Here is a 22520-nt window from a genome sequence, read left to right as displayed (position 1 = left end):
GAATCAAATAATAACATTGTAAATTATTAATTAATAATAACATAATCATTTAAAATGTATCTAAATATGCATTAAGTTATCATGTTATTAGTGGCCAAGTTGAAACTCGAGCGGGGATGATGGAGTGAGCAGGCCCACTCCATTGGAAACGTCTTTGGAGCCATCATTATCGTCATCGACGGCCCCGCCGGTTTGTTTCCAACCTGTCATCACATTAAGGCAAAGGTGAAACACCCAGTTTCAAATACCTCGGGTAAAGCACCTCCCTGTATTTAACTGTTTTGATTTTCGCCAATACGTGCTTATTATGTTCGTCATTTTACTATGTTCGTGCTCGTGTACCCATCGTGTGTCGTGTTTTTGTGTTGTCGGGTTTCATGACATCGTGCTGTGCTTTCTTGTATTTTATGTATATGTTAGTTTTTTAAGGGACGTAGTGCCCTTAGCAAGGGCTATCACACCTTTTGTAAGGGCCCATCATGCTCCTATATAAGGACATGATGGGCACCCTAACAATTAGGCCAGTCTTATTTTGTTGAAGTGAATTTCATGATCGTTGGTCTCTTTGAGAGGAAGAAAGGGAAGGAGACGAAGATGGAGAGGGGAGGAGAGAAGGTTCGCCGCCCTATCCTCTACTTCACCGCCTAGTGCCTCGTTGCTTGTTGCCGTTGAGCCGCGCACGCCCGGCACGAGGCTGCGAAGCACCCTCCCTATGATCGTGCGCTTGCATCATCCACCCACACTTCACAGACGCACTGTCTGCATGCACCACGTGTTGCGCACCCCACGACCAAGCGGCCACGCACACTAGTGCCGCCACCTACTCAGTCGTCACCACCGTGCATTGCGCTCCGCCACAGCTGCACCATCGCTGGCCGTTTGCACCGCTCTTTTGGTTGGCCGCCTGCTCTATCAGTTGGGAGCTTAACATCGCCAGTTGAACTTGTTGACCGATGGTTGATCACCCCATAATGATACCCGGACATCGGCGACATCACTTGGTCACCTTAGTTGCCTACCGGCTACCCATATCTGCACCGTTGCCGGAACACTAGCGACCCCGCCGGACACTCTTGACGCCAATGGTCATTTGCGATTGTATTGCCCCGGCCTCACGATACCACCAAACCATGCATGAAGCCTGTCGGTCGCCCGCAACGGCACCAGCGCCCGACTGGTGCACCGTTCGCTTGCTGTCATGTCTGCTCTGTCGTTATTGTCACCCCGTGAACGCTGAACTTTCGCTCAGCCATCTGCGTGAACTAACCGACCGCCCGCATACCTCGCTCGGTCACCACACATGCACTTGGTCACTCGTCGCACTTTCCCGAGCCACGCCATTGGCATCGTGTCACGGCACCTGCATTATGTTGCACCACCCCGTGTCATGCACCCCGTGTCACTTCCTCCTTCCCGCGTCACTACCTTTGTATCGCGCCGCCGCTACCAGTAGAATGACGTTGTGACCCTCTACAACACACATCTACCGCACTTGCCGCACCAGATATTACAACGACGAGTACATCGATGACCGGCAACACAACTGACAAGGAGTCATTCCCGTTGCTCGTTAGTTAAATTATTTGCCACAGTATAATTCTTGATTGCACTCCACTACGCTCGGGTTAGAATAGGTGAGAGGTAATTAAATCCGGAAAACTACGACTTGAGTGAATACGTATCAAACCCATCTGTTATGTGTAAGCGCCTATATAATTATTCCTCTCGGCACGATAGTTGATGTTGTCGCTCAGACGAGGGTCAGAAGTACCATCACCGTGATCAGTCACCTACCTCAGAGCTTGGAGCTCGGCAAAACCCCACATGTCAGGGCATGCACGTACATCCACCTTGGACCACTACATCACGTGGTTTCATAACTATAGGAAATTACCCATCGCACTTCGTCACTGATGACATCAGACATCAGGGGAGTTGTGAAGGAGCAGCCCATGGAGAAAGATGTATAAGACAACTACGAATGTCACAACTTATTCAAAGAGTTAGAGAAGCGGATCAGGGGCGATTGCAAGAGTTACGCTGATAGATGCCATACTCGAGAGACAACACCATGCATAGGAGGATGACCACAATCGAGCCATGACATGAAAATCATACACATCAGAAGGTTCGGGGAACCCGCCCACCAAGCCAAGACAACGCCCAAGGCATGGACAGAAGACCACCAGAATGGCAGGAGACCAACCAGACATTCACCTGTAGATGCTCATAGAGTTAGAGCAGCTCATACATCGGTAGCAAAGGAGGAGGATGAGTGGGTGAGAGTCAAGCCACGAAGACGAAGAAACTCTCAGTGAGTCATGCGTATTAACAAGGAAGAAAAGGAAGAATGCTGCTACAGATGCCTGAAGAGCACGGGAGTGCTGGGGCAGCTTGGTATGCTGAAAGACTCCGGGGATTGGACATCGACAGACAGAATGTCCTAACAGAACTAGAGAAGGGCTATGACTCTCTCCACCACATCAGTGGGTGAGGGGGGGGGCTCAACAACCAGTTGTTGATGCTCGCACGCCGTTTAGCGATTAGAAATCAGCAGGGGGGCACATGGGCTGCCTTGTCAGGGAGGTCACACAAGGAGTCCCCAAATTATGTGAATTACGAAGGAGACTACTAGAAAAATTTCCAGCCCTTGAAAAAGCTGAGCTTTGGCCCCTCGATTGCGGGCATTTCTTCCTCCAAGGGTTTTTTATGGCAGTGTATATTGTTGTGATAGGCTGGATGCAAGAAACCAAAAGAGGGGTGCAGATGAAATGGCGTCCAGTTCTCCCAAGCGATGGATCATCAAGTAGACTCATCAGCACATCTATCAATGAAGCTTGGGGCATTCCCATGGGTTATAGAATAGGAGAGGCATTAGAGGCATTTATTGGACCCCTGGCCTTCCTTAGATGTGTCATCTCTGATGGTTTAGGGTCCGGAGACCCGAATAAGGTAATCTTGGAGGTTGAAGGGGCCCACGCAGTCCCTCCGCAGCCTATCATAATTTTTGGGGCTCGGATGACATTTTTGAAATCTGAATTTCCTTAGTTCTGCCTCCACCGCTGTCGCCGCCAATGGAGAAACAACCGGGCGTGAAAGCCCAAGCACACCCAAAGGCCTCTATTTTTGACGGGGAGCCGATGTCAAGCCTGAAGGATACAGAGATCCTCTCGGAAGCCTCAAAACTGCCGCCTCCATGGAGATGAAGAACAACAGAACAAGAGGGAGCCTACAAGTCTGGGGAGATGTAAACCATACATACTCCACCAACCTAGATGCCAGAGTCGGGAGGTGTAGTGCAGTAACAACTCCACGAACAAAGGGAGACAAGAAGCCCCGAGAGCCCGAATGCACGGCCACAAACGGGAGATGCATTGGCAAAAAGGGAAGAAGATCCTGAGAACTCGGATAGTGTAACAACCTTGGGAGATGATATGACATGAAAGGTAAAAAAACTGGAGGAAGCAGCAAAGCAGCATGCAGGCATTCGCAGCCAAGCAAAAAGGGAGAACAAGGTCCAAAAAGCCTTGTATACAAGCACAAAAACTTGGCGTCCATCAACAGAGAAGAATTGCTATGTAGGCAAGGGCCAGTAAAAGTGGGCGATTGCAAATAGTGGCTGAGAGTCTGACAAGAAATACCAAGAAGACAGAGTGTGGGGTAAAGGGGACTCAGGGTCTCGACGGAAAGAAAAATAGATCATGGGACTGTCCAACAATAGGAACACATATGCCGATGAACGTCGAAAGGACATAGAATATGATGCTCTTAAGAATCCCCGTGCTAAGTGGTGGCATCAACAATGGGACTGAAACTTAGACCGAGCAACGAAGGGGGCAAGAAGTGTTTACCATGAAGTGCATCTCATGGAATGTCAGAGGCCCTCGTGACGAAGGCTGGCGTTGGGTGGTGGGAGGTTATTTGAGAGAATGGGGGGCCTTAGTGGCATGCTTATAGGAAACTATGCTGGAACACTGTGAGCCTAAGGAATGAAATACAGTGGTTCAAGGCTCCTGAAAGGTTTTTTGGAGGTGAATGCGGCCTGATGATCCGGTGGAGTGGTGGTAGCATGGAACGAGGCCATGTACTCCAAAGTGGCTACATGGATGAGCCAGTTTGCCGCAGCAATCAACTCGAAACAGACAATGACAACTTTGAAATGGTCGTAGCCTCTATATTCAACCCAACAAATGCCCAACGTAGAAGGGAACTATAGACGGAGATGGCTGAGTTAACAAACACGTTCAATAGGTGCTCAAGAAATGGGGCCTTCTGATTACATATATACATGGAGAAGTGCAACATGATGAAACAAGATGTCGCGTCTGGACCAGTTTCTATGCTCTGTTGAGCTCGAAGAGTGATTTCCACTAGTAGACATGAGATCACTTTTGTGCCCTCTCTGTGATCATACACCAATCATATGGGATGGAAATTAGACAAACAGGAGAGCCACCTACCTCAAGGTAGACAAATCGTGGTTGAAAGAGGTTGGCTTCAAAGCAGAGGTGCTGGAAAAATGGCGCTCACTATCCCAACTTTGATCAGAGACAAAAATGTTAGCTGATAATATAGATGGCCCACGGCAATATTTTATGCAGTTTCACAAGCGAGTACACGAGCACATAAAGAAGACAGGAAATGAGGATGTGTGCAGAATCAAACAACTTGATGATCTCAAGGATGTATGGTTTTTGGAAGAAGAAGAATCAAACGAACGAAGGAAGTGGAGGGGGGTGATAGCCACGAAAGACAAGAAACTCAAGATGGACTAGAGATAGAAGTCCAAACACCTATGCCTACAAATGATGATGCAAACACGAGATGTTTCCACAGCAGGAAACGGGAGATATCGGACCAACAGTATTTGGAAATTGACAGTCGAAGGCCATGAGCATGTCGGAGCCCATTCCGTTGGTCGTGCAGTTTTCAGATCACTTTATATATGAAAGGTAAACGCAATACGTGGATGTGGTAAGGAAAGGGGGCTTGGACAATAGACCCCCTCATACAAGGAGGAATTGATTCTTCCTTTTATGGAGGAAGAGGTCAAGGAGGTAATAAAAGGCCTCAATGGTGAAGGGCTGTCAGGCCCAGACAGACTGCCAATTTTTTTCTATAAAGAATTCTGGGAATTGGTGGGACCAAATGTGATGGCCACGCTTGAAGAGTTCCAACATGGGACATGCAATATGGAGATACTAAATCAGGCATATTTGGTTCTACTCCCAAAGCAGCAAGGTGCGGAACAAATCAAGGGCTTCATACCAATCTCCTTGTCTAACTCCATATACCTTATCATCAAAGTTCTTGGAAAACAGATTGAGAGAGATAATTGGGGAACTTGTAGGACCCTCCCAATCAGCTTTCATATCAGTGCTATTACTGGTTGACCGTGTCGTAGCAGCAGGCGAGATCCTAGCAACATGGAAACAAGACGGAACTAAAGGTCTCATGTGGAAGGTTGATTTCGCCAATGCATATGACACAATGAAAAGAAGGGGCCTCCTGAAAGTATGGATCACATGGATGAAAAGATGCATCACAACACTCATTTTAAGTGTTGATGAATGGAAGACCGGAAGGCGGGCGTATACAACCGCAAAAGATAGTGAGGCAAGGGTGCCCGCTTGCGCCCCTACTTTTTGTGCTAGCAGTAGACGAACTCGCCACATGCACTAATCTAGCCTGTTCACACAATCTCTCTCTCCATTCCTCTTTTAATCTCCCTTAATCTTACGCTTTCTCGCTCTATTTATCTTTTCATCACTCTCTCTCTCACGAGATCTCTCTCTATTCCTCTTTTAATCTATCTCACTCACGCTATCCCTCTCTATTCCTACTTTTAATCTCTCTCACTCACGCCATATCTATCTCTATTCCATTTTTAATCTCTCCCACTCATTCTATCTCTCTCTCTATTCCTCTTTTAATCTCTCTCACTCGTGCCATATCTATCTCTATTCCATTTTTAATCTCTCCCACTCATTCTATCTCTCTCTCTATTCCTCTTTTAATCTCTCTCACTCATGCCATCAATCTCTCTATTCCTCTTCTAGTTTCTCTCACTCATTCCATCTCTATCTCTATTCCTCTTTTAAACTCTCTCACTCACGCTCTCTCTCTCTTCTCTATTCCTTTTTTAATCTCTCACTCAAGCGCTCTCTCTCTCTATTTCCTTTTTATTCCTCTCGCATGCTCTCTCTTTCTCTCTAGTTCTGCTCTAATATCTCTCACGCTCTCTCTCTCTAGCTCTGCTCAAATATCTCTCTTACGTTCTCTCTCTCTCTTCTTATTTCTTAATCTTTCTCAGACGCTCTCTCTTCTTCTCACAATATTTCCCTTGTTCTCATTAAAACCTCTATCTTGCTCGCTCTGTCTCTCTTTCTCTCTGAATGTCACCCTCACACAATGTTTCTATTTATCTTAATATCTCTAAATGTCGCTCTTTCTCTATTTCTCTCTAGTATAGGGATCGGGGATCAGATCAGATTTAATCGTCTCAATCCTGATCAAAAGATTAGAACGAACAAATGCCAATTCGACGTATTTGTTTGAATATTTTTTATTTGATCGTGTTCGAATAAAAATTTTGAACGAACTATTTGGTTTGTTCGTGTTCGATCGGCCATTTGCTGTAACTGTTCAAACGAGTCCGAACAATTGGCCAAGGGCTCATCTGGACTGCCCGCGGCTGGCGGTCGGTGGCGACGGTGGCGGCAGTGGAGGGTGTAAGAACTCGTACTTTGCTTGGGAGAAGAGAGAGGAGAAGAGAAGGAGAGGAGAGAGAGGAAGAGAGATGGCACAAGCTTTAGCCTAGCAGTTGAGATCTCTTATTCTCCATGAAAAACACAGGCTACATAGGTTCGTATTATATACTGATCGGTGATAGTTTAAAATAGTAAGAGGTAAAAACTGAAGGCCGTTATATGGTTATAACGGCTTTGGATCGAACGGTTCATGAAGACAAGAAGAAAGAACAATTCTTGATACACAAACAAAGAGATTACAAGGGGTTTTATAGGGAGCCCTAATGGGCTAATAATAGAAAGGGCCCTTAATGGGCTAATAATAGAAAGGAGCTAATAATAGAAAGAAGAAAAGAAAAAAGGAAAGGAGACAATAATGTCAACACTCCCCCTCAAGCTGGAGCGTGGATGTTTTCCACACCCAGCTTGGAACAGAGCTCCTCAAACCGAGTGGCATGAAGCCCTTTGGTGAAGATGTCTGCAAGCTGTTCAGCTGACGGAACATATGGCGTGCAGAAATTTCCCGACTCAAGCTTCTCTTTAATGAAATGTCGATCGATCTCAATGTGTTTTGTACGATCATGCTGGACGGGATCATGAGCAATGCTGATAGCCGATTTGTTGTCACAGAACACCTGAACAGGGGAAGAAACCGGACACCTTAGTTCACGAAGCAGTTGGGTAATCCAAAGTGCTTCACAAAGACCATGCGCAAGGGCACGGAACTCCGCTTCAGCACTTGATCGAGAGACCACTTTCTGTTTCTTACTCCTCCAAGTAATAAGATTGCCTCCCAAGAAGGTGCAGTACCCAGAGGTCGACCGACGATCAACCACAGATCCTGCATAATCGGCATCAGTGTAGACTTCTAGGCGCAGACCACTGTGACGACGAAACATTAATCCACGGCCAATGGTGCCCTTCAAGAAACGGAGGAGGCGATGGGCAGCATGAAGATGACTCATTCGAGGGTTCTGCATAAACTGACTTAGAACACCCACTGTATATGCAATGTCGGGACGGGTGTGGGTGAGATAGAGCAGTTTGCCCACAAGTCTTCGATATTGTCCGGGCTCAGCCGGATCTTCATTCTCATCCGCACCAAGTCGATGACTCACATCAATCAGTGTCGAAATAGGCTTGGAGTGTTCCTTTCCCAGCTCGCAAAGAAGATCCACTGTATATTTCCGCTGACAGATGAAAATCCCACTCGAAGAATAAGCCACCTCAATACCAAGAAAATATCGTAATGGGCCAAGATGACGTATGGCAAAGTCCGACGACAGATACATAGCCAGCTGAGTAATGGACTCCGTATCATCACCCGTGATGATAATGTCATCCACGTACACGAGAAGAATAGCCACTCCCCCGGACGTGGAATGACGGTAGAAAAGCGTGTGATCTCCATTACACTGACGGTATCCCCGGTTCTTCATGGCCATGGTGAAACGGCCATACCAAGCACGAGGAGATTGCTTCAAACCGTACAGCGCTTTCTTCAGGCGACAAACAACTGAACTCGGAGTAGACGGCACTAAGGAGGCATATCCAGGAGGTAAGGCCATATAGATCTCCTCAGTCAAATCACCATGAAGAAAAGCATTCTTGACATCATATTGCTGCAATATCCAGCCCCGATCGGCGACAAGAGCCAAGAGAATCCGGACATTGTTCATCTTGGCCACAGGGGCAAACGTTTCCTGATAATCAATGCCATACTGTTGGGTGAACCCTTGCGCCACAACACGTGCCTTGTGCCTTTCAATAGAGCCGTCGGAATTGTGCTTTACAGCATAAACCCAACGATTGCCAACCAAGTGCTTGTCCGGCGGTAGTGGAACCAGATCCCATGTGTCATTTAGGGCAAGTGCTTGTAGCTCCTCCTCCATTGCCCGACGCCAATGAGGAAGAGAGAGGGCTACGTCCACCGTCTTTGGAAGGGAGATAGTGTCAAGGGAGGTGAGAAGAGCGTGGTAGGATGGGGAAAGATGAGATGCGATGGATGCAGCTAATGGATACAATGGAGAAGGATGAGGGCAAGACACAAGTGCTAATGAAGGATTTTCAAGAGGAGTGGATGAGGAGGATGAGGGAACTTCAGGGGTAGGAGGAACACGAGGCTTGCGACGAGCAAGAGTGATACCATAGCGTTTTTCTGGCAACGGCATATAGGTAAAGGGGCACAACATAGTGGGATAGAGGGATCCGATGGGGACTCTGCAGGAGGGTTCGATGAAGCAGAGGATGGATCTTTAGTAAGGACAGGTGGATTTGGGATTGGTGCAGGCAGAGGATCAGAGGACAAGGTGTTCATGGGAATATCAAATGGAGGCTCTTCGAGAGGAACAGGCAAGGAAGGACTTGGGACAGGTGACGAGGGAGATGAGTTAGGAAGAATAAGAAATTCAAGGGGATCTGATTGAGGTGGTAAAGAAGGAGAAGGTGGAGAAGAAGAGGGGTAATACGGAGTGAATTCGTCAAAGGTAGCATCCTTGGTGACAATAAATCGACGAGAGGGTGGATGATAACATCGATAACCCTTTTGAGTAGAAGCATAGCCGACGAAGACACATTGGATGGCCCGAGGATCAAGCTTGTCACGACCAAGATGGTGGTTAGGAGCAAAGCAAACGCACCCAAAGACACGAGGGGTAAGATTGGTTCGGAGAGAAATGTTGGGGAAGGAATGCTGGAGACAATCAATGGGAGTAGAGTAGTTAAGTACGCGAGACGGAAGACGGTTGAGAAGATGAATGGAAGTTAGGACAGCTTCAGCCCAAAAATACTTTGGCACATGCATGTGAAATAAGAGGCTCCGAGCCATTTCAAAAATGTGACGAAATTTTCGTTCTGCAACTCCATTTTGCTGGGGGGTGTAAGGACATGTGGTTTCATGGATGATGCCTTTTTCTTGGAAGAAAGTACTTAACGTGGAATTGACATAGTCTCGGGCATTGTCGGAGCGAAAGCGACGAATAGAAGTGCAGAATTGAGTTTGAATGAGAGAGTAGAATTGAGGAATAACAAGGGAGATCTCTGATTTATTTTTCAAGAGATAGGCCCACGTGAAACGAGTAGCGTCATCAATGAATATACATAACCACCGAGCACCGGACGTGCTATGAACAGGGGAGGGTCCCCACACGTCGGTGTGAACGAGAGCAAAAGGAGTCGTCAAATGGGAAGAAGAAATAGGATACGTAGTACGATGATGTTTAGCAATTCGACAAGCATCACAAACAAAGCGGTCCACAGAGTGGCCTTGGAAAAGTTTTGGAAATAAACGATAAAGAGTGGCAAAGGATGGATGGCCGAGGCGTCGATGGAGAAGCCACAAACGCTCATGAGACGCCGAAAGGGGAACTGCAGCGGCAGCAACAGCGAGGGGAGACAAGGGAGATCGAACAAGATAGAGACCCTCATGCTCCTCAGCAATGGAAATCGTCCTCCCCGACACCTTATCATGATAAAAACAGGTATTAGGAGTGAATGTAAGATCTTGGTTCAGATCACGAACAAGGCGGGATATAGGAAGAAGATGATGAGCAAGCCGTGGAACATGAAGGACTTTAGTGAGGTTCATCGAAGGAGAGAGAGACACACGACCAATCCCAGCCACAGTGAGAAGATCACCGGAAGCTGTTTTAACTTTGGAGGAGCCGGAAACGGGTTCATAGGTCACAAAAGCTCTAGGATTGGGTGTCATGTGGGCAGTGGCACCAGAGTCAAGAAGCCAAGTGGATGATGATGATGACGGAGATGGCGAAGGAGGAGGAGAAGGAATGGTGGACATACCCGCGTTAGCTAGAGAGCACGAGCCCACGACTGGAGGGTCAAGCAATCGCCGAAGACGTTCCACTTCTTCAGGTGTAAAGCCGGGAAGAGAAGCACTCGCCAAAGACGCTCCACTTGGAAGAAGACCATAGGACAGAGGCACTTGACCAGGCATCGGTACTTGGTTGACAGAAGGTGCAACCGTAGCGAGATTGCTCTGTTGTGTTCGCTTCCGTTGAAGCTTAAAGCACGTCTCCTTGGAGTGACCCCGCTTTTTGCAGTAATTGCAGAAAAGGGAAGGATCACCTTTGGAGGATTCCTCAGTCCGAGTAGATGGACCACGAGACGAAGCGGTTATTTCCTGTTCTGAATAGTAGCCGTTTGATCCTATCTATATTTGATCCTAGTCTATATTTAAACTTATATTTTCCTATTTCTAATCTCTAACGAGTATAGGATACTTGTTTAGTTACTACTTGCTAATCTTGTTTAATAATCCTATTGTCCGCTGGCGAGTTTCCGGTGTCACTCCTCTGGTTCTTCGTCTTCAGAGGGTTGGTCGTTGGTGTTGGCTACAGAAAGAAGAGTAAGAAGAAGCTAGAAGAGGAAGAGGAGCTAGAAGAGGTAGAAGAATTAAAAAACTAGAAGAAGCTATAAGACACAGTAAATCCAAAAAAGTTCAAATATGAACTATCAGAATTGCATTTCTCTATACAGAATTGGCCAAATGAACAGAAGTCAACGTAGTATCCCCCTTCCAAGAGAAGACGTACCCGGCAATTCTTTTGGATTTTTCAAAGGAACAAATTATCCTCCCAGGGGAAGTGCCATTGGCTGGCCAATTTTTGCTTCAACGGAACAAGTTGAAAAAGATGAGACGCTGAATAAGAAGAAGAGACATAATAAGTTAAAGAAGAATAAAAAGAAGAATACGAAGTAGAAGAATGAAAAAAATGCAGAATGAACAAAAAAAGAAGCATACTAACCCATTATTCGAATCGGATTGCAAGAGTTGGGCGTGAGGCCGAAGTCTTCTCTCTCTCTCTCTCTCTCTCTCTCTCTCTCTCTCTCTCTCTCTCTCTCTCTCTCTCTCTCTCTCTCTCTCTCTCTCTCTCTCTCTCTCTCTCTCTCTCTCCCTCTCTCTCCCTCTGGAGACTCTCTCCTTCATCTTGTTCCTCTTTTCTCTCTTCCTCCCAATCTCACTCTCACACCATGTTTCTATTTATCTCTTAATCTCTCTAACACATTCTCTTTATTTCTTTGTTAATCTTTTTTACACAGCTCTCTATTTATTTCTTTATTAGGATTGATTTTTACTCAAGAATGATGGTAGCTGAAGGCATAGAGTGATAAATATTCATGCAAAAACCATTTATTTTCTAGTAATGAGAATATCATGGAACTTCAGTCAAGAGTGATGGTAGCTGAAAATTTAGATCTTTACGCAACAATGCGATAAAAAATCATGGAAACTAGGCCTATATTGGGCCTGTGCTAGGCCCTTATTGGGACAATTAGTTAACTATTTATTTATATAGTCAATATTGGGCCTTTCAGAAATTTATCTGCACTTTATTGGGGTAAAGTGGGTCTCTAATTAACAGATGCTTGGAATTAAGTTCATTATTATCGCGACACTGATGGGCAGATATTGGAAATTTATTTAGTCGATACAACTCAAGATCTGACCAAAAAAGATTGCAGCTGTCTGGTTGATACAATTTCTTCCCATTGGGACTCGAGTGGTTTGTAAATGTGAGAGAGAGATACAGAGACAGAGATAAAGAAAGAGAGAGAGAGAGAGAGAGAGAGAGAGAGACAGACAGACAGACAGACAGAGACAAAGATAGAGAGAGACAGAGAGAGAGAGACAAAGATAGATAGATAGAGAGAGAGATAGAGATCGAGAGAGGGAGAGGGAGAGGAGAGACCGAAAGCTAGAGAGGGAGAGACATCGAGACAAAGAGACCAATAGGGAGAACAATGATATTGTATATTATATCTCCTAATTTATTAGTCTCCCTGATGGAGCAAGCTGTCCCACTCCATCAGAGCTGTCATTGACAACCCGCCGGTTCGAGTCCAGCCTGACCGTCCCGCCAAGGCAAAGGCGAAGACCGCCCCATGCTCTTAAGTTTTTTCGTGTTTGGGCAGTATCTCGCTTGACACGACCTTTTTTGTTTGGTTTAATTTACTTGTTTTAAAGGGGAACCCATGTCTAGTGGCCCCCCCTTGTTGGACTCCTTTTAGGGGGCCCAACACCATCCTTATATAAGGGATGCATGGGCCCCTAGAATTTTAAGTCTAGTTGAATTTTTGGAAAAGAAAGGAACGTGATCTCTTGAGAGAAGAAGAGGAAGAGGAAGAAGGAGAAGGAAAGGAAGGAGGGGAAAGGGGAAGGTCGCCGCTGCCGCTGCTTGTCATCAGACTCGCTATCCAATGACCATGGTAACCGATGACGAACAAGTTCCTTGAGTGAGTGGATACACACTCCTTTGTATCAACTAGGATTCCGCACCGCCTCCGGATCACTTTTGTCTGTCACTGGCCACGATGCATGGGCACCTGCGTGTTGCACAGCCTAGAGTTGTCGCTGTCAGCCACGCAATACGATGACCCACTTGTTCAACTCTAAATGCCAGCCTTTGCAGAGATGACCTCACTACCACTATACATACGTTTGAAGGAGTTTACATAGTATAAATTTTATTTGATTTGGAAAAATTAAATCACAACAACACTATTATTAACAACACAATTTGCCTGCATCAATAGTAACATGATTTAAGAAGTCAGAGTGTTGACTTTATAACATATGCCCATTATAAATATTAAATGGGAGATACACAAGGTGCCTTTGATATGGTTGTCTCCTACTATTTTGGCACTCAGTGACAAGAGAATGAGAGGGTCAAAAGCTGGAGGTTAAAAGAGATAGAGAGGAGTCTTCCCAAGTTCCACAATCAGATATTCAGACCTTCCCCATGTCAAATTGGGGTCATTCTCTGATTGATATAATTATAGCATATCCTTAATTTACTTTTCCAAGGTCTTCCAGCAGAAGTTTTGACCTTCCCCTTATCCAAGTGGGGTCATCCTCCAATTGACAACTCTATAAGTTATCTACTTTCTGGAAGGTTTTTTGTCTAATGATGCTTAAAAATGCCAAATAGTAACGCACTCATTCATAATTCTTTTCATCTCTATCTCTATCGTTCTCTCTCCTTCTCTCTCTCTCCCTCTCTCTCTCTATCGTTCCCTCTCCTCTCTCTCTATCGTTCACTCACCTCCTCTCTCTCTCTCTAGTTCCCTCTCCTTCTCTCTGTCTCTCTCTATCGTTCCCTCTCCTTCTCTCTATCTCTCTATCTCTTCCTCTCTATCGTTCCCTCTCCTCTCTATGTCTCTCTCTATCATTCCCTCTCCTTCTCTCTCTCTCTCTCTCTCTCTCTCTCTTTCTCTCTATCGTTCCCCCTCCTTGTCTCTCTCTCTCTCTATCATTCCCTCTCCTCTCTCTCTCTCTATCGTTCCCTCTCCTCTCTCTCTCTCTATCTATTTACTTTGTCATCCATTCGTCCATTATCAGTTCTGTTTCCTGTAACAGAAGAATAACGGAATGGAAAACAATGACAGACTTGTGACGATGACAAAACCCAGACGAATGATGAATGGGACGAACCAAAATGCCCTGGACGGATAACTGAACAGAAGTCTGTTCAGTCCCGTCCCGTCTGTCCAAGAAACAGTTTGCATCCAGCAGCTCTACTGGGGAACCTCCCATCTGGGATGTATTTCTATCCCACCTGATGAGACTAGATCATTCTAGAAGTGTAAAAACATAAAAACATGTGAAGCCAGGTCCTAGCTCTAAGTCAACCTTTTCTTCCATTCAAGAGTTCTAAGATTGGATAAACCCTACATATTTCAAGGAAAATACTCCGATGATTATATGCTATATATGCATTGAAATCATAATCGGCAAGATTACATAATCGACTAACTTTGAAATTACCCAGTTATACGAAAAATCTGACAAACATCATGAGCACTTTTCCCCGATGTTAGTAAAAATCCAACTCTCCAAGAAGCTCCAAGATGGCTTCACCTGGAGAAGGGAGGGTAATCTCGAATTGAAGAGAGCTCACTCCACTATAGCCACCAGCTGATCCTGTCTTTACTCTAGACCTTGTCTTTATCAGCTTTGTTCCGTGTTCCATCTCGCTGCTGGCGGGAAAGAGTAATTGAAATACCAACCAAGAAACTCATCACAGAGAATGCCCAAATACCAACAAGCCACGACCTTTGTGAACCAGACACTATCTTTGCTCTAACTGAAGAAAACTTACTTAACCTCTTTCTCTCCTTCAAGTTTCCCACTTTATCTCCTCTAGTTTCTCCCAGCCATTTCCTTGAACGTTCGGCGCTCTCCGAGGATTCTTCGTCGCTTAACTGATTTCTCTGCTTCAAATTATCCAATTTCTCTCCTTTCGTTTCTCCCAGCCATTTCCTTGAATGTTCAGCGCTCTCTGAAGATTCTTCATCCTTTCTGCAGGTCTTTTGGTGGTACAAATTCAATGCTGTATTCAGTTTTTGGACGCATTCAATGCTCAGAAGATCTCTTCTGAGGGCGTCTTCGTCTTCCCTAGAGAGAGAAGATGGATCCGGAGGTTCAGGAAATTTCGCCCAGCATGTGTTGACGACATCTGTTTCCCTCCAATCGGCCTTGTCGAAGCTCCAATTGCCAACACGGAATTCTAAACCATAGTGAAAGACCCTGTAGTCGACATTCAGGGAAGGGACATACCCTGGGTAGATCATTATATCATGGTTTACAAGATGCCTCAGTTTCAACTGCGTAAAAGATCCATGAAAACAGATTTTTAGACGAATTATTGATCATTAAAAAGCAGAAAATTATATAAATTACAAACATAAAAAGAGCCACGAACCAATATTCGGTGTTAATTTTTAAGAAAATAAGGTATTAGACTATCCAATTTTCCAACTGGAAGGAACATTAAAATGATTTCTTAAGAATCAAAAGAAATAAAAGAGGGGTGAAATGAAAATTTTGTGATAGAGGCCCTGGGTGGGTCTCTAATATCGATATTGGAATGGGGGAGAGAGTTAAGAGAACTACAGAAAGAAATAGGTAAAGATGACTTAAGCAACTGGTCAGGATTGGGGCCCATCCCCATCTCGGAAGGATCTGCCTGTTAAATATACTCCGACTAGTACCATTAGGGGCATTATCGTCTTTCCCATTCCCTCTGCATTTCCCTTAAAATATGTAGCCCTCCTTGCTGGAGGGCAGGACATGAGTTGATATTTCAACCCCATCGAGCCCCATCCCTCCGGCGACATCCACTCTGCCACTCCTCAGCCCGCATTCGTCCCTGCAGCGATGTCCACTACGCCAGAGTCAACCCCTTCATGATATGATCCCGGTTAGGAACGTATCACTGCCACGCCGACCGAATCTGAGGGATGGTTACATGTATTTAAGGGAAACTACTATGAAGAAAAGACATCTGAAAATGGAGACGCTCCCTTCCTATTTCTTTTTTGTTTCATTATTTCTTAAACATACTCTTATGAGATGAGATTCTTATCGAATCCATAGCATTGGGTCTCCCAGACCCAATAGCATTGTATCCCAGAACATAAATACAGAGGTTGAATGTGAATGGGACAAAAAGCTTCCTTTTGTGTTTCTCCTTCTGGCAGCCAGGATTTAGGCAGGTGGACCAATGAAGTGTCTTGAGGAACAACAATACAGAAATACCTCTGACAGAAAAAATAGAAAGACAGCAGCCGTTTCAGGCCTGGGTCAGCACCTACGTCCCCTTAGGGAGGATCGCCAGTTTCCAACTCAAGCACCTCTTGACTTCCCTCCTCAGGGAAGGGCTAATACAACCATTTAGTGGATACTACATCAACCCCAAACGACGAAAATACCCCCAGTAGAGACTGGGGATGAAATCATAATGTTAAGCGTGGATTTGGCAACAAGCTGCAGAATGCAAAGCAAATAAAAAGACGAGGACCATCTTGTAGAGGAGTTTTATGTATATGAGGTACTCTTACCTCAGCAGCACCAAAGGAGTATCCGTACATCTCGCTAATCCATCCGGAGGAATATATATCCCCAGTATAGTTTGTCGCATAATGAGCTTTGTCTGCCCGAACCTCCTCAGTCTTATGCAGCCATAATAAGGCAAACTCCCTCAAATCGTCTATGTGCATAATAATCACGCCCCCAACTTTGTCACATGCCTCAGGATGACTGGTATGAATCTTTGCAAGTATATTATCACAACCAATTAAGTACCTAAACCAAAAGGCACTGATAAGAACCAGAAGCATGTCCTCATTTTGCACGACGAATTTCTCAACCATAAGAGGGAGCCCATTAAGTCCCTACGACTGAAAGCACAGATACAAACCTGATGTATGTTCTTATTGGAAGAGGAATGTTATCGTGAGGGTGTTATCAAGAGAGGGAAGTGGGTGTTGATTCAGGGAAAAGATGAATCTACCAAGCGGATACGATCACAATGAAAAAAGGGATCGGCCGAATATTCAGTGAGTGAGAGACGATCACAGGGATGAGAGGGATCTCAGAGGATAGAGGACAAGGCTGCGGGAGATGAGAGGGATTGGGAACTGTAAATCAAGGACTTCTGGTTAGAAAGCATAACAACAAAGAAATACAGAATAGATGAACTACTGATCTTACTCATAGGGTGCTGAAACAGGTCGACCACGCTCCGCATTAAATTCCCATGGTGTGATGGGACCCCTCATTATCATATCCGCATCAAGAATCACTATGAATTCCGCATCAGTCGTCACATGATTCAGCCAGTGCAGAACCCCAGCAGGTTTGTTGATGGCAGGATACCTGCATTACTCAGATGCTTTAAAGTGGATTAAAAATGAAATAAAACAAAGTGCCTTCCAGATTGGCGAGGAACATCAGAGGGGAAAACGAAACCAGTCAAAGCTTTTACACCGGACATCACATTTATACGTTGCCGGAGTTCAGAAAAAACAATTTTGAAGTTGAGACGGTGGTTTTAAAGGTACACTTCCATGTGGAACGGAGAGAGAAACTACCCAAAAGACAATGGAAAGTTTTATGAAAAACACAACATTTACTTCATGAAAAAATTAAAGGAAGAATATGCATTTCTGAGACATCAAGAATAGCAGGATTAAACTTCTAGAGAAACTCAAAACAATACAGGAAAATTTATCTAGTTGTTCTTGACAGATCCACAGCAAAGTAGCAATCTCCGGTCAGTAAATAAAACTAAGGTGATAATGATTACCAATCTCCAGTTAGTGGATGTCGACTCATGGACGGAACATAATGAGTAGGTGCCAAATCATGTCCTTTGTATTTCTTAAGCTCTTCATCGGTGCAACTGAGAAGTCGAGTGATTCCACCAGGCTGACCGCTCAAACTGTAACTATACATGAGGCCCAAAGTTTGCCAGTCAAAGTAAGTGGAACATTCAGTTGAAAAGACGGTATGGATTTTTGGATAAGAAGTTTCCTTTTTGGTCAAAGTTATTTGTTTTCTTTCAAATGTAGTACTTCCTTTCTCTGCACTACTCAGATAGATTGGTTTCACAAGATCAGCAAAGGTTTTACTCTTCAAAAACCTTGTGTACTTTGATAATTTGGGTTTGGGGCAACCAACTGATTCATGATGGAGCATGAGAGCTTCATTTAACGTATTCATGCATTCAAGCATTAACAATAGCCCCCTGCGTTTGTTTGAATCCCTCTCCATCAAATGCACCTGTATTTGTAATAAAGTGATGATGAGTAAGTTAATTTTCCATCGTATAATCTCATAGATATCAGGCCCAGCGCAAGAAGATTACCTCTCTTGGGTAGGGAGGTTCAGGGAAGAGGCGGTTGCAATCATAAACAATGGCATCATCGTGATAAGCCAGTTTGGCGAAAGACAAATTTCCAACTTGAAAAGGGAGGCCATAGTGCATCAAGATTGGTTCTACTCCTTCTTCAGGGGTATAGCCCGGGTAAATCATCAACTTATTAGTTATTTTATGACGAAGCCCAACCTGATAAATAGTAAAACCACATTCAGGATGACATTAATGATAACATTCAAGGTGCCAACATAGTGTTATTGCAGAACCTGCAAGAACATTGGAACCTTTGAAAATCTCTAACGGGGTTTGCTGCCTCAATGGACTAAGATGAGATGACGATGATGAAGACGAGTTCGTCGCAGCCGTTGTCCTTCGGCTATGAATGGTTGACTAATGATGATGATGACAACTCCCTTTCTCTATCTTTTCTCTTTCCCGTGACAAGGGCTATGACGAGGATGATGGGGAGGATGATGAAAAGGACGCTATGAGGATGATGCCAAGTGGTCATCATCCTCAATATTTTTCTGTGGCTTGGAAGACCATGTTGATTAAGTCTTTTTCATTCAAGAAACAGATGAAGGTAATTCATCATCATCCCTCGTAGATGACAAACTGGTCGGCATTGGAAAATCTTAGAACTAGATTTTGCTTTTGAGGCCCACTATATATTCACTCTTTTAAATCTATAGTTGGGGTTTGTTGCTTCCTCGTAACAATCACTCCAAGCAGCGGAAAGAACAAAGAATGGACTTAAATAAAGTAAAAATTTTACCTCTGCCGCACCAAAAGAATAACCATACATCTCACTGATCCATCCTTTCTCATAAATATCACCAGTAATGTTTAATGCCCAGTGCTCCCGATCCTCTCGTACTTCTTCGGTTTTTGAAAGCCAAAAAGGAGCTAATGCTCTTAGGTCGTCTATATGCATAGCCAGGAGCCCGCCAACTTTATCACAACGCTCTGGATGTTTTGTGTGGAGCTTTGCAAGAATGTTATCACAGCCAATGAGATACCTGCAGAATAATTAGTAGTAAAACTAAGGTGAACATCCTTTGGAACGGTAGCAAATGATGAAATGAAGCTAGATGATGAATGAAATAGAATGGGAATCTATAAACATCAAACGCTTCACAATCTCAGGGTTAATAACCTGTACTCAGGTACAATGACCTAGCAAACACATCTATCACACAATGCATTCAGGAAAAAATGCAATCCATTTTACCCACGATATTAGTTCATGCAATGATCTGCTTGAAACGCCTGCACTGCTGTAAAATAGAATCCGTTTTAAGCATGAGAAAATGTCAGTAAATGATCTACTTCATATGCCTTCACTAAAAAACAAAAGATTCATATGAATAATGACATCAGAAATCAAATGACATTAAACCAAAAATGTCCATTGCCGTCTTGTAGAACATTATAATATCAAACGAAGAAGACCATCAGGGTTATTCCTATTGAATTTTAAATTACTCAGCAAAAGTCAGAAGAAATATTTTTAAAATCACTAAAAATCATAGTTTTTTAAAACAATTGAGACGGCATACTCAACATAAACTGCGGACAGGAACAATCTTGAAAGTTCGACCATTCCAAAGACAAGTAAGAAAAGCCAAAAGAATAACAGCCTCCAAACTTAACACGTTCGTACCCATAGAGTGCTGCAACCGGTTTCCCTTTTTCAGCTCCGATTTCCCACGGTATAATTGGGCCACGGATGATCATATCTGCATCTAAAATCACAACCCAATCAGTGTTCTTTGCATCTTCACTGTGCTTAAGCCAGTGCACAATCCCTGCTGGCTTATTTATCGCTGGATACCTGGTCAAAACACATCGAACTCTCATCAAGTTATACGAAATAGAACTACGTAAAAATGAATAGTTTTGAACGAATGATGTTCCCAATTGCCCACTAAATAGAAAAAACATCAGATCCAGTGAAAAAAAAAAATCATGAAAGTATTAAATGATAACAGATAATATGCACAAAGAACGAATGAGATTTGGAATCCCACAGGATCGCTGAATGGATCGTTCTACGTGTTTCAATCACGACTAACATATCGTACCAACAGAAATCCAAACACATCCATGATGTTCCCAACTGCCACTATCTTACATAAAAAATCAAAACAGTAAAAAAAAGATATTTTGCACAAAGAACGAATGAGAAACGGAATTCCACTAGATCACTAACTAGAACGTTCAATATGTTCCACTAACGAGGCAGAAACCGCAGGTCATTAAATGAAATAAAAGCATCCCATCGATCATAAAAGAGAGAATATAATAATGAAAGTACAAAATGAGAGAGTCGACTAACTAAAACGTTAAAAACGTCTCATTCGCGAAAGAGATATCACAAGAACAGAAATCATAACGCACCCCCGATTCCTCTCGCTAAAATTTCCTTACCAGTCGCCAGTTCGAGGGTGCCGGCTCATGGAAGGGACGTGCAAGGTGGGGGCGAGGTCCATCCCGCGGTAATCCCTCTGATCTTCATCAGTACAGCTGAGAAGGCGAGTGATTCGCCCAGGCTGACGGGCCTTGCGGAAGCTGTGCATCATCCCGACGGTCTGCCAGTCGAAGTAGTTCTGGCATTCCGTCGAAAACAGGGTGTGCAATCGAAAACCCATCTCCCCCTCCACCGCCCCTTGAACAACAACAGCGATCAGAGGCGCCAAAGCTATAAATAGAAGAAATTTCTTCGCCGGCGCCATCGCGCTGCCCGGTGGGGAAGTTCGAACAGACTCTCAGTCTTGATTCTATGATCTCTCTTCTCCGATCTGCTCCCCGGATCTGGGTTTCATCGCCTCCTCCTCTTTGAACTTGGGTGGAAGACGGAACGAGAAGAGACCGATTCAGACTTCAGATCGCGAAATTCTGGCCGAGTTGACCTTTTTATGCCACGCGTTTCAGTTCTTGCGTTCCCTTCCCACCCTTAAAAGTCTAGAGAGAGAGAGAAAGAGCATGGCCGATCGACACGATCGAATGGGCTCTGTCGATGTGGCAAAGTGGGTCCCGTTGACACGTTTCAGCATCCTATTGGCACACGTGGCCGTATTTCTGTACACCGGACCAATGTACCTAGCCCAGATTGTAGGTGAGGCGGATTTCCACGTGTCAGCTTCCCATTGGATGGGCTCGACGTTTCGGCCAACCGATCGATTGGGTCGAAGTTCGTTGATCGATCGGCTTTTGATCGATGGGTGCCGACGACCGACGGCGATCCGATCCGATGCCTGGTTAAGTCAAAAGAGAGGGAGAGAATAGCCGATCGATACGATCCAATCCGATCGAATGGGTGTCGATCTAGACAGGTGGGTCCCACTTACATGTTTCTGAATCCTATTGGCACACGTGGGCGTAGATTGTACCCGGACCGATGCACGTAGCCGAGATTGTGGGTCGATGCGTAGGGCTTCCCACGTGTCGGCTTCCCATTGGATGCGCTCCACCGGTCGATTGGATCGAAGTTCGTTGATCGATCGGTTTTTGATCGATGGGTGCCGACGACCGACGGCGATCCGATCCGATGCCGGGTTAAGTCTAGAGAGAAATAGAATGACGTGGCGATATTTTGCCAACAAATTTATCAGCCATCCATTTATTCACTTATCCTGTAATTACTGCCATCTACTGTTTTACCCATGAATTTACCATCTCTGCAGGCAAGAACTTGCAGGTTAAAATGTGGGCTATTTACTTCTATGTGGGTTCATCCTGCAGTTAATGTTGGCCACCACAAGTATCTGAACATGTGATTTTAAAGAAGCTTCATAAAAACATGATTTTTTATATGTTTCTCCAGGGTGGATAAAATTGGGATTTTTAAGTTTTAATCGTACGTGAAATAGTCAGATTACTTGAGGGTCCTGTGATTCCACGTTCATAGTCTAGAAGGTTAACCTTGGGGAATTCAAATATAATAAAGTAAATTATTCAATTTACTCTCCTTACACGAATGGAACGATTGTTTAGACTACAGTTTGACTAAACAAACTAGTCTAACTATTCTTGAGTCAGCGACAGTTGTATTAAATATTAGAGTTGGATGATGTAATACCCAATGCTA

General features: G+C 44.5%; 1 protein-coding gene and 1 long non-coding RNA gene across 2 annotated transcripts; both read right to left on the bottom strand.

Moving 5' to 3' along the window:
- Positions 1–9933: 9933 nt before the first annotated feature.
- Positions 9934–10872, bottom strand: LOC144704936 (uncharacterized). The gene is made up of 2 exons (XR_013581933.1): positions 10548–10872; positions 9934–10209 (listed from the first exon to the last, which is right to left on the bottom strand). It is a non-coding gene; the product is annotated as an uncharacterized LOC144704936 (long non-coding RNA).
- Positions 10873–14457: 3585 nt separating this feature from the next.
- LOC144704113 (peptidyl serine alpha-galactosyltransferase) lies at positions 14458–21366 on the bottom strand. The gene is made up of 8 exons (XM_078576360.1): positions 20861–21366; positions 20094–20264; positions 19206–19449; positions 18419–18619; positions 17858–18333; positions 17263–17427; positions 16611–16854; positions 14458–15374 (listed from the first exon to the last, which is right to left on the bottom strand). The coding sequence occupies exons 1-8, from the start codon at positions 21163–21165 to the stop codon at positions 14703–14705; spliced, it is 2478 nt and encodes an 825-aa protein (XP_078432486.1). The 5' UTR covers positions 21166–21366; the 3' UTR covers positions 14458–14702.
- Positions 21367–22520: the final 1154 nt, after the last annotated feature.

Source organism: Wolffia australiana, chromosome 6, assembly GCF_029677425.1.
Source record: "Wolffia australiana isolate 7733 chromosome 6, ASM2967742v1".
In the NCBI taxonomy this organism is placed as follows: domain Eukaryota; kingdom Viridiplantae; phylum Streptophyta; class Magnoliopsida; order Alismatales; family Araceae; genus Wolffia; species Wolffia australiana.
Note: the sequence above shows the minus strand (reverse complement) of the source record. Positions and strands in the feature narration are given on the sequence as shown.

Excerpts from the sequence above, each read along its gene's own strand:
- LOC144704113 (XM_078576360.1), bottom strand. The coding sequence starts at position 21,165 with ATGGCGCCGGCGAAGAAATTTCTTCTATTTATAGCTTTGGCGCCTCTG. Across the intron at positions 20,265-20,860 it reads CACCCTCGAACTGGCGACTG|GTATCCAGCGATAAATAAGC; the intron begins GTAAGGAAATTT and ends TGTTTTGACCAG. Across the intron at positions 15,375-16,610 it reads ACTCCTTTGGTGCTGCTGAG|TTGAAACTGAGGCATCTTGT; the intron begins GTAAGAGTACCT and ends TCTTTTACGCAG.